This window comes from Microtus oregoni, unplaced genomic scaffold, assembly GCF_018167655.1.
Source record: "Microtus oregoni isolate MIOR12 unplaced genomic scaffold, Mior012 000006F_ref0000085, whole genome shotgun sequence".
NCBI classification, from domain to species: Eukaryota; Metazoa; Chordata; class Mammalia; order Rodentia; family Cricetidae; genus Microtus; species Microtus oregoni.
Window position 1 is genome coordinate 19,775,694 of NW_024543065.1, and position 18,474 is coordinate 19,794,167.

The following is an 18,474-nucleotide window of genomic DNA, read 5'->3' on the forward strand; positions in this document are numbered from 1 at the left end:
TTGCGGGCGGGCCTTCCGTGTGGTGCCGTCGCTGCTTCAGCCGTGCTGTCTCTGCGGCTCTGGAGCTGCGCTGCCGGCGTTGGCGGCGCGAGAGAAGGGAGGGGACCGGCGGAGCTTGTGTGCGCTCGCGAGGGGCGCCGCGGTGCCAGCAGTTCCCCTCAAGCGGGGCGGGTGGCCAGGGTGAGCAGCAGTCGGCGAGGCCCTGGACGGCGCCATGTCGGCGGGCGGCCCATGCCCGGCGGGAGCCGGCAGCGGCCCAGGGGGTGCCTCCTGCCCTGTGGGGGTCTCCCCTGGAGGGGTGTCCATGTTCCGGTGGCTGGAGGTGCTGGAGAAGGAGTTTGACAAGGCCTTCGTGGATGTGGATCTGCTTCTAGGGGAGATCGATCCAGACCAGGCAGACATCACTTACGAGGGGCGGCAGAAGATGACCAGCCTTAGCTCCTGCTTTGCACAGCTTTGCCACAAAGCCCAGACCGTGTCCCAGATCAACCACAAGCTAGAGGTGAGTCTCGGGGGCTGGCAGCAATGGCATTCAACCCCAGGCTGTCCGAGGGCGTTAGATCCCATTTAACGCCCCAGGACAACGACCCTATAAAACTGGCTACTGGGGCTCCTCTCAGCTTCGAATGTGATTGAGAGTGCGTTTTATACGTGTGTGAAGCAAAGGAGTGAGGAGCGGGTGGCAGGTGGGGGAAGAGGATGGAGACCGACAGTGGGTCTTCAGGTTCAGTCATCCACCTCCCAGCATCTCACTGAGGGAGAAAAAGGAGCTAATCACACTATCTGCCCTATGAGTGTTAAACACACATAACCAAGATCCTGTGTCGGGGAATACTACCTGAGCCCTTCTTTGGACGTGTGAGTTTGTGCAGATCTGCTTTGATAATGATAATCTAGATAGATATATTTTCAGAAAGATGCAGCTCTGATTCTTTTCATCTCATAGCCCAGATCAGCGTCCATGGGAAAGTTCTTAGGGAAATGTAATGGAATATATGTTACTACCTTCCTTCTCGGTCTACTGCACACTTCGTCCTTAAATTACAGACATATTTGTCTTGAGAGCTCCCTGTCAGTATTCAGATAACTACTAACATCGAGGTGGATGTGTTTGTGCTTTGCAATATTTCCCACATTTTAGAGTATGTAAAGACAGTCTTTTGCTTTGGTCTCCAACCAAAGGGTGAGGGAACTTCCAAAACAAAAATTCCAAACCTACCATTTGGTGTGGAAAATTAAATGAAGGCACTATTGCAAGATTTAGAAATAATGGTGTATTAATATTATGTGGAAGACACTTTGGAAATAGACAATTTAAATAGATAATGGCTCATTCATTTTAAGGAGGAAAAAACTGAGAGTCTGTGATGTGTGAAGTTCTTTGTGCCTTAGCTTTCCAAAGATCTCCTCATTACCACTAACTGTAATGATGACAGTGGCCATTGTGTCCAGATTAATGTGTATGCCCGATTTGTTTCCTGTCCATATTCACCATGAAAAACATGGTGCCACTAATATTAGATTAGCATCTCTTTACATATTTAGGACTTTGTCGTTCCTTTTTGAAAAGGTTGGGTTGGAAAGTATTTACATGAAAGTATTAAGCATAACTTAGCAGCGGTGGTGCATGTCTTTAATCCCAGCACTCGGGAGGCAGAGGCAGGCGGATCTCTGTGAGTTTGAGGCCAGCGGAGAAACCCTGCCGCAAAAAATCAAAAAAAAAAAAAAAGAGCTAGTTCCGGGGACAGGCACCAAAGCTACAGAGAAACCCTGTCTCGAAAAACAAAAAAAAAAACAAAAAAAAGAAAAAGAAAAAAGAAAAGAAAGGAATTTTTCTATGAATAGTAGGTGCTCAGTGTTTAAAAAATTCTTAAATACTTTAAAGGAATATTTCTCTAGCTATTAGATCATGCATGTAAAATAATGTTTTCATTTTTGTTTTTGGGGTTTTTTTTTCTTTTCAGAAATTGTACTTACATATCCTAAGTTTATGTCCCATCTTAGAAAGTAACATTTCTTAAAATAAGAAATGCTCAGACTGGTGTGGTAGCAAATGCCTTTAATCCCAGTCAGTACTCTGGAGGCAGAGGCAGGAAGGTCTCTATGAGTTTGAGACCAGCCTGGTCTACAAAGCAAGTTCCAGGATAGCCTCTACTACACAGAGAAACTCTATCTTGGAAAAAAGAAAGAACGAAGGGAGGAAGAAATGCTAGCGTAGCACAATGTGAGTGTGTTTTTCAGGGCATATGCAACTCTTGATTCAGAGATATTAGAAATTGGTGAGGGAGATAATTTGATTTTTGTTGTTTATATGTATTTGCAACTATACATGATTCATCTGTGTTTTTCTTGCACAGAAAACATCTTGTGTAGTTTAGAAATAGTTGTGTGCTGCTTCAGAGTATCACACATAGAATTTCAGGGGATGCTGTATAAACTGTTGACAATCTACTGTCAGTATGGAAAACTTAGAAGAGAATTTGATGCTTTCCTACTCTGTTTTAATTATGTCCTTGTAAACAGATGAGCTTGTTCTTTGAACTATTCTATATGGATGTTGAAGTAATATTTGAAGCTGCTTACTGCCCATGTAACAAATGTGTACCAAGTTTAGTGGTTTTAGAGATTAATATTAACCCATCTTATAATAAAATAATTATTTTCTCAGGACACATGTAACTCTAATGTGGGTAATTTATATCTGTAATCCCAGTACTTAGATGGTGGAGGCAGTAGGATCTGAAGTTTAAGGCTAGCCGGGATTACATGAAACCATCTCAAAACAAACAAACAACTCACATAAATTGGTCTTCTGTATCCTTCCAAATTGCCACTTTTACCCATTCCTTGTGTTTTTAGGAAATACTTACACTTAAGATTAATCTAGTGGTTAGGAAAACAATTTTACTGAAAAAAAAATCATGGGTTTTCTCTTAAATTAACTATAAATATCATCCATATAGCTTTTTGTTGTAAGTTATATTTGGCAAGTATTGTATATAGAGGGTTGGCTATTGAAAAAAATCAGACTGTTTTGAGGTTGTGCCATTTCAAATTAAAAATCTCAAACTGTCTACCTGCCCGAGAATTCCTGCTGTGGTGGATCACTTGGTTAAAGCCCAGCTAGAGTCACCAATATAATATCAGTAGCAATGACAATAGAGGAACAAAGGCTATGAACCAATGCCTTAAAATAATTCACCTCTGTTTTGGGGTGTGTGTTCTGCTTGTTCTTTCAAAAAATAACAGCAAAACAGTACACCTAGGCTGGTCATGGTGGCCCTTGTCTATAATCCTAGCGCTGTGAAGATGGAGGGAGGAGGACCAAGGAAACCCTCAGCTACACATCCAGGGCTTCATTTCAAAATCAAAAAATATACCTCTTTCAAAATCAAAAAATATACCTTCTATAACATGTCTTTCTTCCACAGAGCTGAACTAGTTAGTGTCTCTTTTTTTTTTTTTTTTTTTTCCCCGAGACAGGGTTTCTCTGTGGCTTTGGAGCCTGTCCTGGCACTAGCTCTGTAGACCAGGCTGGTCTCGAACTCCCAGAGATCCGCCTGCCTCTGCCTCCCGAGTGCTGGGATTAAAGGCGTGCGCCACCATCGCCTGGCTAGTTAGTGTCTCTTTAAAGTGGTTTGTTTTCAGATCATTGGTAGAGAAGTGTTAAGCCTCGGTCATAAGTTGGGTTGACATTAAGCTGGTGATATGCTTGTCTTCATGCAGCTTTAAGTTTGTTCTCTTTTGTTTGTGTAGTGTGTGTATGTGTGTGTGTAAAAAGGACAGAGCTCAACATCAGGTATCTTCCTCGTGTTTTGAGAAGGGTCTCTCACTGAACCTGGAGTTTGCCAATTAGGCTAAACTGGACTGGCCAGCAGCCCCTGGGATGCCCTGTCTCTACTTCCCAGTCCTGGGGTTGCAGGCGTCCTTCCATACCTGACTTTTTACCTGGCTCCAGGGCATCTGAACTCCAATCCACATTCGTGCGCTTTATCTTTATCAACTGAACCATCTCCCCAGCTCCTTTTTTTTATTTCTGAAATAGGATCTCTTGAATTCATGGCAGCCTCAACCTCATAATTATATCCAAGGATGACCTTGAATCTCTGATCCCCTACCTCTGTCTCCCTGAAAAAATTACTGTTAACCTAAGACATAATGGATGACTAAAAATTAAGCTAAGAGATAGAGAAATATTGTCCCACATTATGTAAAGTAGAGAAGCTAGGAAGTGAAAAGTACAGTGATGGGTAAGAGCTCGTGGTGCATTTGCAAATATGGAAAAGAGTCGAAGGCATACAAGAAATGACGTGCCAGACCAGTTTGTATTGGTAGGTTAGGACTAAGCTTGCCTTGTTTCATAATTTGTGCCATAGACTCGGGCTTTATTACAACAGGAGCAAGCATTTTAACCTAGATGAGTGTCTCGGGTATGAGATTAGAATAGGCTATCCTGGTATGATATGCAGAAAGTTTGGGAAAATAAGAGTGAATGCAAAAACCTACCCAGGAGCTTCAAATTATCCTTGTGACATTATAATAGCATAAAATAAGGAAATTTTTATTATTTTAGGTAGCAGAAAGTATTCAGAACAAGAGAAACTTTAAAGGTAAAAGTCAACAGACTCTAGAGATGGATTAAAGTGAGGGAAAAATGAAGGGGTTCAGGATGACTCTCTATTGTGCCACTGTTGTGCAGCTCTCTCCCTGAACAGATAGATGGGCGATATTATTAGCAATAATGACATATTGTTAACCTTACTAGTTACTATGGATTAGGCCCTGTCCTAAGGTTTTTGGTTTTGGATTTTTTTCATATGCATATTCATTTAATTTTCACAGATACACTTATTTTTATGTTTTTTTTGTTATAGAAGTGACACAGGAGGCCCACACCTACAAAGCTGAAGAAATCATTCTGTATAAACAAATTTATGTTTGGAAGTGATTAGTAAAATAAGAAAGAAAAGCATCCAGAAGTGGGTGTGGATAATAGCTTAGAAAAGAAAAAGGAGGCTTCAAGGAAGGTGTTAGTTTATTGTGTTTTTAAATGAAAAAACAAATGAGCATGTTTATAAGCTAGCAAGAATCATGTTCTTTAAGACCGAGCATGATGGGAAATAGAAGAATAATATTGTTAAAGTGCTGGGTCCAGATGAGATACCAAGAACTAGTACAGTATGTAACTTTACATTATTTCTATAGCAAGGAGTGAAAGTGACTGGAATGGATGGAGTGAGGGGCTTGCTGGAGTTTTTGTGTAGTTTCTTTTTTTCCATAAACAGGAGCTCAGGTCAGTGACTGAAAGTAAGAGTTAGGACTTGAGAGTGGAGGAGGTTGTAGATACAGGTAAATGGAAAGACCCATTGCCCGGGAAGATGAACTGCCAGGCAGTACTGTGGACCTAGTCGGGGTGGCTTATCGTAAGCATCATGAGAGCCTGTGTGCCCTGTGGTTGACTTTATCCAACGGCATTCATCCATTTGTATATGGACACAGTCATGAGAGTAATACTTAGGTTCATCCGGTGTCGCAGCAAAGGAGTTTGTTAGATGGACAAGGAAGTTATTAAAATGAAAGTGGTAATGATGAAGAAATGGAGGCAATGTAAAGAAACACAAGAGTTGACATAATGCAGACACACTGGATAAGACGGAGAAAGAAACGATCTTATCTCCTTCCTTGTAGGAAATGTGTTTGTTAGTATATGTAGTCACTTATATGTCCCTCTATTCCCAGTTTATATTTACCACAGTGATGTTCAGAGAAATAGTGTCTTCCAAATTGAGTAGAATTCAAGTCCTTTATTTGGACTGACAGGCTCTGCAGGACCTGACCTCCGGATATCTCTTCAGCAGGGTCTCTTGCCGTTCTTTCCTCTCACTCTTTATGACCCAGGCACAGGCCTTTCGAAAGCACTGACAGTGTTCTCAACTTCTTTATTTCAGGATCCCTTGACACTTAAATTTAGGGGGGCCCAGAGAGCTTGATTTCTATGTGGATACGTGTGTGTATCGTTACTATTTTAGAAGTTGAAACTAAGAAAGTTGTAAGTATTAATATTTATTAATTTGGATGGGGATGGACAGTAAATAGGTTTCAAAATGTAGTCTCTGCTGGCCCCTTGGGGTTCTCCTGCCTTGAGGCCTCCAAGTATTCTAGCAGGCATACCACCATCATGTTAATGTTAATATCATTTTTAATTTAAAATAGCTTTTCCCAAACCAAATAAAATCAATGAGCAGAATAACAGTGTTTTCTATATTTTTCAAAACTTTTAACATCTGGCTTAATGGGTAATGGTTGGATTCTTGCATCTGCTTTTGTATTCAGTTTTATTGTGATCGCTTTTTGTTAGTAGGAAAAAAAATATGACCTGACAGAGATCTGGAGTTTGTTAGGAAGGAGTCTTTTGACAGCCCCTCCACATAATTGTTGATATTCTCTGACAGTAATAGTAGACAAAACTCAGGCGGTAGAAGCAGGTAGATCCCTCTGAGTTCCTGGCCACCCAGGAGTGAGACTGTAACAAAACATTTTTTTTAAAGCCGTGACAAGAGATAATATCTTCCAAGATCAGACAAGATTTGGTGTATTAAGGGTCTATTGCTATAGACATGAGATTAGGGTCTTTGTTATGTTTTATTTTTGGTTTTGGTTTGGTAAGACGGGGTTTCTCAGTGTTTTCCTAGCTGTTCTGGAACTCACTCTGTAGACCAGGCTGGCCTCAAACTCAGAGACCCACCCATCTCTGCCTCCAGATGAGAGTGTTTCTTAAAGGTTGATTGTAACGTAGAGTCAAAAAGCAATAAAGTGAACTATTCATATAATGGGTTTGGTTTTAAATTGTTTTGTTTTTAGCGTACAAAATAATGAGTTTTATTCTGACATTTTCATACATGTTGATCTTTGTACTTCTTTCCTCTGTCTCCTACATCTTTGCCACCTGACCCTCCTGACCCTCCCCCACTGTTACATTAGTCATATTGGTCTGTCTAGTAGGTTGAGTGGCTCTACTCAGGGATGATTTTGTAATATAATACATGGATCATTTGTAAAATGGTTTACTGATATTATTTTAGGGCCTCCAGTTTTTGATACATCATATAGAATATTTTAGTATTACATTTGTTAGTGTTTCCCATGTCATCAAGAAAATCCTTAGACCTAGACAACCAAGAGGACCCTAAGAGAGACACATACATGGATCTACATAGGAAGGAGAAAAAGACAGATCTGAATAAATTGGGAGTGTGGAGGTCACAGGAGAAGAAAGAAGGGGAGGAAGGGAGGGTAGCAGAGAAAATTATATAGTTTAATTAAAATAAGAAAAAGAAAATCCTTAGATTCGGGGTGTCGCCAAGCTGATGATAGGGATTTCAGGCTCCGGGACTCCAGTTCTCACTTGAGTTTGCTCTGTAGTAACAAGCACTGTCATAGGCACTTGCAGGGATGGACCTGCCGCATTTTAATTTATTATTAACTGGGGTTTCTCCCTTTTCTATATTTTGTCTTTGAGACAGGTCTCACTGTGCAGTTCAGGCTGTCCTTTAATTCTTGATCTTCCTGGCTTAGCCTCTTGGTGCTGGGGTTACTTTACAGTAGAAATGCTTTGTTTCCATTGTATCACATAAAAGGTTAGAAAGACTTGTATTCAAAGAGTGAAATGTGTAAGAAATTAGTGATTTTTTTATTCATAAAGAGCATTATGTTAAAGCTGAGTGCCTGCAGTGAAGAGAATAGGAACTAGTGGTGCAGAACTGTGCGCCTTCATGGTCCTGTGCACATAGGTCAGCACTTTACTTACCAGAGCTTTTGCAGTGCTAGTACAGACATCAGCCTAGGAGAAGCAAGTAATATTTTATTATCATGAAAGTGGCCTGCACCGTGAAACTGTCCCATGGGCCTTGTGAGGAAACCTCATGCTTTAGTAATGGCTGAAACTGCAGACAGAAGAATAGTTATGTACCTCTTCTGAGTCTTTTATGTAAAATTTCTTTTACATAGTTTTTAATTGCATGTAATATATGTGTAATATTTATAAATAGTAATATATAAAATTGACCTTATGCATTCTTACCTTACCTCCTTTTTCCCCCCAAGTTTTTTTAATGTTTATTCATTTATTATGTATACAATGTATGTATGCCTGCCTCTATGTATGCACTGTGTATGTAGTACTTGTATGCCTGCACACCAGAAGAGAGCACCAGATCTCATTATAGATGTTTGTGAGCCACCATGTGGGTGCTGGGAATTGAGCTCAGGATCTCTGGAAGAGCAACCAGTACTCTTAACCACTGGGCCATCCCTCCAGCCTGTTACCTTACTTCTTATACATTTTTTTTTTAAGATAATCAAAAATGCCTCTCAGAAGATTCTGAGACTTTTATTTTTTAAAATAATGCCTGGCACTAATTAGCATATATTCCATTCTTTTAGGTTCACACTGTGCACCAGGCCTCTGTAACTTTTGCCAGGGCAAGATGCACCCTTGTTTCATTTGTGTTTGTGTGTGTGTGTGTGTGTGTGTGTGTGTGTGTGTCTGTCTGTCTGTCTGTCTGTCTGTCTATCTGTCTTCAGATCCCAGCCGGGTGTTAGGTATGTCATTGGAATTCTGTGAATGTGTGATGTTGTGGAAAATGATGAATAAAAATATATTTTCATGTCTAGACTGCAGACCATTTTGGGATGACGTAGTAACTAATGAAATTAGTGGTCTTTATGATTGGATAGAAAAAGACTTGTATTGACTAGATAACATTTTCTTGGGAAACTTTCCTAAGCTACATGAGCACACTGTTTGAAGGCTGACTTGAAATAGCAGGGTATTATTTCCTACTTTGAGAAATTTTTTGACCTGTGAATGTGTTTTCAGTGTATAGGATGAGCCTTGTAATTTAGAATGGGCTTCATTGGTTTCCTGTAATTTTGAAGAGTAGGAAAAAACAACACCTTGAGCATAAGGAGAAAAGAGAAAATAGAGGAAGATTCCTTACATAAAGAGCAAACTAAATTAACTGATCATTTGAATAAGAAGAATAGAAAAGAGCACCTTGCTAGCTGCATTGTTTCCTTGACTCTTGCCACAAGCAAAAAGGCCTGCTGTCAGCTGGTTTACAGTCCTTTGTGTAAGGATCATCATGGCACATCCTTTTAAAAGTTTATTACTCAGGGTGGGAGACAGTGCTAACAGATAAGGTGGCTGGGCATTTTTAGTTGGAGAAGCAGATGATATATAAAGGTTTTCTTAATAATTTGTAGCTGAGCATTAACTGACAGTAAGTTGTAGTAAGTTTGTGTGTGTAGTATATGCGTGTGTGCGCACATGTGCACAGGTGTGTATGCACATGGGGGCCAGAGGTCAGCACTGGCTTTCTTAGTTGCTCTCCACTTTGTTTTCTGAGACAGGACCTCTCACTGAACCCGGTGCACAGCTAGGTTGGCTGGTCAGCTAGTGAGCTCCAGGGAATTCTAGACGTGCTACAAAGGGTGGACCCACTGGTTAAGAATTATATTGGCGGAGGGGGGAGGGGGGGAAATAATATCAGCAAGGAATTGTCTTTAAAAAAAATTTACCAACTGGTTATCTAATACCAAGTGGTCAGCCCTGAAAACATACATACAAGTAAAATTATACAGGTTTTATTTAGAAAATATGTATGTAAATATATATGTATACATATAACAACAGTTAATGAGGAAAGAGGCCATAAATTATAAAGTGAGTAAGAAAGGATATACCAGACGATTTGAATGGAGGAAAGCAAAGGGACAAGTGATATAATTACATTATAAATCTCAAAAATATAAGAAAAAATTATTTTTTATGAATGACTGTTTTGCCTGTGTGGGCACCACATGTGCCTGTTGCCCACAGAGGCCAGAAAAGAGGGTCCAAGCCCCTGGAACTAGAGTTACAGACAGTTGTGTGCCTCTATATGAATGCTGGGAACCCGGTCGTCTACAAAAGCAGCACTCTTAACCACTGAGCCATCTCTCTAGCCCCAGGAACTGACTTGATAGAACAGTTTAGAAGAGTAAGATGGGAAGTGGAACAGCAATGACTCCTTCAGTGAACACCGATGGTTATCTTGTAGCTCTCTGTAGGTAAAATGCCTCTCTGTATCTCCCTCCATTTCTGGAAGTACATATTTTACAAATATACTTTGCAGTATATTTAAAAATTTTAAATGTAATTTATGATTGACATGTAATTATTATACTTATAAGCGCTATTTTTGATACATTTATTATTTCTTTATGGTAAGAATATGTAAAAACTACTGTTGCAGTTATTTTGAAATATACACATTATTTTTAACTCAGGCATCTAGCTGTGCAGTAAAACCCCAATGTGTTGTAGGAGGACCGATTGTTTGATTGTTCCTGGCTGCTCAGCCCTAAAATAACCACACAGAAACTGTATTAATTAAATCGCTGCTTGGCCTATTAGCTCTAGCTTCTTATTGACTAGCTCTTACATCTTAATTTAACCCATCTCTGTTAATCTGTATTGCCACATGGCTGTGGCGCACTGTGTGTGTGTGTGTGTGTGTGTGTGTGTGTGTGTGTGTGTTTTTTTTTATGCACTGATTTCATTTCCTTTGGATATACCAAAATTGTGAGCTTGCAGATAGTTGTATCTTTTTGGTTTTGCTTTTGTATGTATGTGTTTGAAAAAAACACCGTACTGTCCTCAGTGATGGCTATACTATTTGGGTTTCTTTTGGGTTTTTTCCCCTCTCCATATTCTTGCTAGTGTTTTTCTCGACTTATTTCCATTGATAATCGCCATTTTAATTCATGGGAGGGGTGATATTTTGTTGTAGATTTGATTTTATTAGTTCACTAGTGATCCCTGCTGTTAAACTATTTTTTTTTAATGTAGCTGTTTCTGAATATTTTAGAAATGTTTACTCAGGTGTCTTGTCCATTTTAAGTGCGGTATTTGGTTGTTTGTTGTGGAGTGGGCCTAGTACCTTGTGCACTTTGAATATTATCTCCCTATCAGATGTATAGTTTGCACATACATTCTTCCATGCTATAAGTTGAATATTATCTCCCTATCAGATGTATAGTTTGCAAATACATTCTTCCATGCTGTAAGTTGAATATTATCTCCCTATCAGATGTATAGTTTGCACATACATTCTTCCATGCTGTAAGTTGCATCTCAAGTTGTTGGATTGTTTGGCTGTTTCTAGTGTGTTATAGTTCCTTTGTCTATTTCTGCTTTTGCTACCATGTGTCTTAATTACTTTTCTGTTGTTGTGAAGAAGCACCATAGCCAAGGCAAGTTAAAGAAGAAAATGTTTTTGGGTTTGTAGTTCCAGAGGTTTAGTGTTCGTGACCATCATGGCAGCAGGAGCATGGTGGCAGCAGGCAGACAATGAAACTGACACAATAGTCAGGAGTTTACATCCGATTCATAAGCACTAGGCACAGAGAGCGAACTGTGAGTGGTGTAGGCTGGAAACCTCAAAGCCAGAGGCATACTTTCTCTAACAAGGCCACACCTTTTAATCCTTCTCAAATGGGTCCAACAACTGGAGACAAACATCCCATATATGAGGACCACACTGTGCTTTTAAGGTTTTATACCAATAAAAAATCAGAAAACCAAATTTAATAAGGCTCAAAAAATGGACAAATACCTCATGTTTAGTGTTGAAAGAATATTGTTAGGCCATCCATACTACACAAAGAAATCTACAGATTTAATCCTATCAAAATACCAATGACATTTGTCGCACACGAAAGCCAAACTCTAAAGTTTGTATAGAATCCCAAAAAAAGCCTGACTAGCCTAAGCAGTTGTGAAAACAAAAAGGGAAATAAACCACCAAACTGTAATCCCCAAAACAGCAGTGTAATGATGCAGAAATAGACAGCCCAGAGACGATCCATTCAAATTTAGAGTGAACCGACCCTTGAAAAAGCTGGCAAGAATACATAGCAAGTAAAGGACAGACTTCAGTAAATGGTACGGGGTAGGGGAAATCCACACATTGGAGATGTTAGGCTTGTTTTTCTAACCACATGCAAGAAAAAGAAAATTACAGATCAATTCCAAGTGGGTTAGAGATGTGAGTGCGAGCAGTGAAACAGGAGTGAAGCCTGGTGACACTGGCCTTGAGCTGTCTCCTCACTCCTGATCTTGTGACCCTGTCTTAAGAGTCGCGCCCCCCCCCCCCCCATTGATTTATTGACCCTTGCTGGGTTCTAGCGGATGTCTCTGTAAATGAACCTTCCAGGTCAGATGTAAGAAAATGCAAAGATGTCTACCAAAGAAATTAATTTGTTGTTTTGTTTTGCTTTTGAGGCAGGACCCCACTGTGTAGCTTTGGCTTTCCTGGAGCTCCCTGTGTAGACCATGTTGGCCTCAAACTTGCCTGTCTCTGTCTCCAGAGTGCTGAGATTCAATGCATATGCCACCACTAAAAACCAGTGTTCTTTTTCTTTAAAAACACCTTTTGGGTATTAATCAAGGTTGAAGGTTAAAATCAGCTGGGTTTGGAATTTTTTTTTCGTGTTTGTTCTTAAATGGTTACCCTAAACCCAAAAAATTCAGTGATCCCTGTTGCCTTATGGAAAATAAGCTTTTATTTACTCACACCCTCTTTTTCCTTCCCTTCCTGACTTCCTTCCTCTTTCTTCCTTCCCTCCACCTCCAGAGATGTGCAGGCATCCTAGAAAGGGCTCCTTGATCCATGTGAACAGTACTAAAAAAGACTTGGCTGTGTGGTTCCCTAGTTTACTGTTTGTTCAGAATAAAAGTTACAGACTAACTGAGCAGCTGTTGGCAAGTGATAGCTTCTCAGAAAGTGAAAGTTCCTTTAGGTCAGGAGTTGAGCCTGAGCAGCTACAACCTATGCTCCCCAGGCATGGCCCTGCATACAGGTGCATACTGGCAGTGCTGGGTAGATTCAGTGAATTAAAAAATAAATAATAGGATGAAAGAAAGGAACAAACAAATAGAGGGGATTGGGAATGGGCTTGATTAAATACTCTGTATCCATGCACAGAATCCTCAGACAAACCCTTAGCACCCAAATAACACACAACCACATACACACAGTTAAAGCAGTCCACTTTGAATAAAAAAGTAACGACAAGCAAGGAAAACTTAGAGTGTGCTGCTTCGCTTGTAAACATCTTTAATGAAATTGTTCTGAATAAAAGGCTTCATATTATGCCAGGCTGTGGGGGCATATACCTTTAATCCCAACAACACTCAGGAGACAGGGACAGGCAGAACTCTGTGTTTGAGGCCAGCCTGGTTTACAGTGTGAGTTTCAGGACAGACAGGGTTACACAGAGAAACCCTGTCTCAAAAAACCCCAAAAGCTTCATGTTTATTTGAGAGGGGAAAAGGATATGGTGTACAACAACGAGGTAAAAGATCCTCAAGCTTTTTTTTATTGTTAAACTAGCTTCAGGTCTTGTTTGGCTGTGTGTCTTGAATGAGCTGTTTAAATCCTGATTTCCATTTCCTTAGCTATAAAAAAAAAGTTAAGTATGATAAGTAGAGCTCAGGCACATGCCTGCCATATGGTGGGTAGGTGCTTGCTTTGTGGGAGTGTGGCTTGTCAGGGCACTAACCATATACTGTCGTGATGGAAGCACAATTTCCTCTGGCTCCTGCGGGATAGCAATACTTCACAGTGCTGCCCTGGACACCAGAATTGGATGCAGGAATGCGACTTGGCCACTGACCACCTAGGTAGTCTTAGAAAATGCAGCTTTAATTGCATTGCCTAAGTATTGTCATAATCATAGTCATCATAGTCTGTTCTTGTGGGTCCCTTTCTAGAACTCTACCATGCTGTAAAGTGACCATTCAATAGTATGAAGACACTTTAATAAATCACTACTGAAAGTTTATCTGCGACTAAGTTTTCTTTGACAGAATGCTTACATTTTAAGCAAGAAGGGGTTTACTATATATTACGGAATTTAGAATAAATTTGAAACAGTCTTATTCCCAAGATTTTGATACCGCCTTCTCCTTCTTCTCCTTCTCCTTCTTCTCCTTCTCCTTCTCCTCCTTCTCCTTCTTCTTCTTCTCTTTCTTTTTTAATGTGTATGACTTTTTTTCTGCTTGTCTGTTTGTGAACCATGCATACCTGGCATCGGTGAAGGCCAGCAGAGCGTCTGATTCCCTGGAACTAAACTGGATTTACAGACAGTTGTGAGTCACCATGTGGGTGATGGGAATTGAACCTGGGTCTTCTGGAAGAGCTGCCAGTGCTCTTAACCACTTAGCCATCTCTCCAACCCCAATATTTTTATGTTGAGCAACCTAAAAGAAAATTACTTCATTTAATTGAACGTATATAATAGACCACATGCAAATTGATAACCTGTTCATAGCCCCATTTTTCTTGTCCTTTTAGGATATAGTTAAATTTAGGTGCTGGGCCTTTTCTCCTGAGCTTGAACACAGTTCTCTATCTGGACAGTCAAGAAACCATGGTCAATGTTGGGAGGCTCTGCTGGTAACATGTTGCAGTCTTCCATGGCTTGGCAGCTCTCTGCCTGAGCTTATTTGGAGAATATCTCTAGACCTGGATGCCTGATTTTGCAAATTAGGTGATTCCCCAGCTACTGTTCCCAAACCTACATTTGCCCTATATTCTGGAATAAAGCTGAGCTACCTACCAGAGCTTCTCCCAGAAGGCTATTTCTGCCTTTGTACAGGCTGTACAAAACTCTTATCACCTTCTGCTCCTTTGTCCATGTGGACTGGTGGCCAACAGACCTCGAAGAAAAAGGGAAACCCACAGGTCAGATTTAGATAAAAGCAATTTTATCTACTCACCTTTATTTCCTGAATGATACACTGTAACAGTAACCTTTACAACTTCATCCTAATGCCAATTCTAACAGTTCTTAAGTTCATTAAGTTGTATAGACTTTGAATCTACTTAATTTTGGTGTGTGATCCTTTGTCTATTTGCAGTTTTTAAGAGAAAAGTATTTATTTAAATGAAAAAAATAATACTATGACACTTATTTCCATAGCATTTTTATAAGTAATCTACAGGCGATTTGAGGTTCGTAGAGCACATAGGTTATATATAAATATTTTCCATTTCTGTAAGGGACTTGAGAGCATTCAAAAACAAGAAGGCCTAGTTTATGGAGGCATCAGTGAAGGCAAAGAAAGAAGCGGTGTCTTGGTTTCTTTTCTACTGCTGTGATTAAATGGTCTGCCAGGAGCCACTCATGGTGACACAGCCCTGTAATCTCAGCACTTGGGAGGCAGGGACAGGGGCATCTCTGTGAATCCATGACCACCCTAGTCTTCATGTAGTCCTAGTCTAAAAGCAGTAGCAACAAAAACCCTCGGGTAAAGGCATCTGACACACAAGCCCAAAGAACTAGCTTTGTTCTGTTCCAGAACTCATGTCAGAGTGGAAGAAGAGACCTGACTGGGCAAAGTTGTCTTTTGACCTCCTCATGCCCATACCCCCTGATAGTACTAATAATGAAATAAAAATGAAACGTCTATTCCCTGGCAGAAGCAACTTAAGGAAGAAAGGGTCTCTTCTGTGTCACAGCTCACGTTACAGTCCATCATTGTGGGGAAATCATAGCAGCAGGAGCTTGAGACAGCAGGTCACATTGCATCCACAGTCAAGGAGCAGAGACAAGAAATGCTAGTGTGCAGTGGTTTTTTTTGCTTGCCTTCTGCATTTTATGCTGTGTAGGATTCTCTACTCAGAGGATGTTTCCACATACAGTTAAGATGGGTCCTCCAACATGAATGAACATAATCAAAATACCCCCCCAAAGGCCCATCTCCCAGGTAATTCTGATTCTGTCTAGTTAGCAGTTAACAATAAGTGTCTCATGTGGCAGTATTTTTACCACAACACATTTTTTTCCTTTCCCTCTCAGACCATCCTTGACTAGTAACTTCCCAAGTCCCAGTCCCTGCACTCTCTTCATGTAGCTGTGTTGGGATATTACATCTCTGCTCCTAGTCCCAGTACAAGTCTCAACTTTGCACTTCTGGTGTTCTTCATATTGTGATTTATGCAGAGATCCGCTAGTTAAGCCCTGGCTGTCCCCCTCCCCCACTAGCTGTTAATCCTTTTTTTTGTTTTGTTTTGTTTGTTTTTTAAGACAGGGTTTCTCTGTAGCTTTGGAGCAAGTCCTGGAATTCACTCTGTAGACCAGACTGGCCTAGAAATCACAGAGATCCGTCTGCCTCTGCTCCCAAGTACTGGGATTAAAGGTGTGCACCACCACCACCCAGCTCCTGTTAATCCTAATGTAACTGATCAGCGGCTGCACTTTGGAAAGGTGTTTGTTTTGTTCTGTTTTTTTACCATATTTTTAAATGTATTGCAGATGCTGTTTTTAACATTATAAAATCCTTTATTTCCATTTATAGCATCGCCATGGTAGCAGATCATTTAGAAAGCCACAACAGTGCTGCTACCCTAAATTGACCTTCCTCAAAGCTGAGTTAACTCTCTTTGAAGTACCTACATTTTTTTCTATGACAGTATAGTTCTCTGACCTTTTAATTTTTAAGTTAAAAATTAAATTTTAAAATTCTTTTGAATTGAATAGGAAAGGTGCAGGTGCTGGCTAGTTGGGAAGAGCAAACATGAGGGCCATGTGCAGTACACAACAGTGAAACAATGTTGTCAGCTCTGCAGAAGTGGAAATATGAGGGCCTTGTGCAAGGCTTCTCTGCTGGAAATGAAAACTTACAGTTAACTCTGCCACTTAAGTTCACTATGATCTCAGCACTTGGCACTTTGGCACCTAAAATAATTGCTACACAGCGCAAAGGGAAGTTTTCTGACAAAAAAAAAAGAAAAAAGCAGCTCCATAAATTGAGATTTGGGCTCCTATATGAGCTCTTATAACTGAATGTGAGGGTCCCAAAATATTGGAGAACAGTAAAAGACCTCTGAACGTGCAGCAACCAAAAATGAATTCAAAATCAAACACATAGTGAACCCAAGGTGTTCTGGCAGCCGTTACCCATGTTGCACCACACAGGGCTGAGGAACATGCCTGAAGCACCTTGGCTCAGATGCAGGCCATGCATGACAGTGCTCTTACAGCATACATAGTTTTCTGCTCTTTCAGGTAGATATGTACGGCTTAAAGAAAACAAAGACCTAATGTTTTCCCATTATTCTTCAGCATATAAAGCTCAAATTCACATATGCTTGGATTATATTGTGTGAGAATACTAGATCTCAAAAATTGGTATTTGAGTTTCTGATTTTAGTTTCTTTAGAGAACAAAACAGAAAACCTGGGCAGTGGTGGCACACGCCTTTAATCCCAGCACTAGGGAGGCAGAGGCAGGTGGATCTGTGAGTTTGCGTAGTGAGTTCAGGACAGCGAGGACTACACAGACAACTTTGTCTCAAAATAAATAAATAAATAGAGTAGAGTAGAATAAAAAGGGATAGAATAGTTGAGCCAAGGAGATGGCTCAGCCGATAAGAGGCACTTGCTGTTGCAAGCCTTACAAGTTGGGTTTAGATCCCTTGAACCAGTGTCAAATTGGTGATGTGTGTATATGGCACATGATGTGAGGCAAGGACAAGAGAATTCCCTAAAAGCTCAAGGGTAGATAACCTGGAATATGCAGGGCAGCAGCAAGCAAGAGGGACTCTCCCTCCAGGTGGAAGGTAAGGACCAACACCCACGGTTATCCTCTGACCTCCACACACATGTTGCAGTGCTCACACACTGACATGTACACATACAAATAAATGAATAAATACATATTTTGGAGGTTGGAGAGATGTCTAGTGGTTAAGAGCACTTGCTGCTCTTTCAGATGACCCAAGTCAGGTAACTCACATCTGTAACTCCAACTCCAGGAACTCTATACCTTCTGACTTCATCCAGAACTTGCACATGTGTGGCATGTACACATACAGACACACATAAATAATAGTAAGTATTTTTAATTACTAATTTTTTATTGTTAAATGAATTTTGGCTTGGGATTAGGAAAGACTTTCCCACAATTTCTGAAATAACCCTAAGCATATTTCTGCATGTAGAACCAGTTATCAAATGAGAATATTGGTCAGCTCTGAAAAATGTTGAAGGTGCTCTACCTAAAGTTTGGCCAGCCTTGTGATATGTGGTCATCTGTGAAGCTCACAATTGAGAACCGTGTAATCAAGTTGCAAAAAAATTCTTAGCTTTTAATTATGCTTACCATATTGTATTGGGCTGCATTCATAGCTGTCCTCAGCCACATATGACCCATGGGCTGCAGGTTAGGCATACCTCCTGTGTCTCATTGTATCACATCCTCAGCCAAGAACTATGTACAAATAAGTAAACACACCTCATTATGAAAATTAGTCTTTAATAAGTGGGGAGAGTGTATAATGATTGTTTTAAAATAAACTTATGATATATTACTAGGAAATGTTTGTGTAATTATTTTCTATACCTATGTACCTGGGGTTGTGTAAAA

The 18,474-nt window shown here is 40.3% G+C and overlaps 1 protein-coding gene across 2 annotated transcripts in view; it reads left to right on the forward strand.

The window, feature by feature from the left end:
• Nucleotides 1-18,474, forward strand: part of Gopc (golgi associated PDZ and coiled-coil motif containing) — a 40,735-nt gene continuing 22,261 nt past the window's right edge. For both annotated transcript variants that reach the window (XM_041653941.1, XM_041653943.1), the window contains exon 1: nt 1-502. In XM_041653941.1, coding sequence (XP_041509875.1) covers nt 215-502 — 288 coding nt within the window. In that variant the 5' untranslated portion in view covers nt 1-214. The remainder of the gene's footprint in view (nt 503-18,474) is intronic.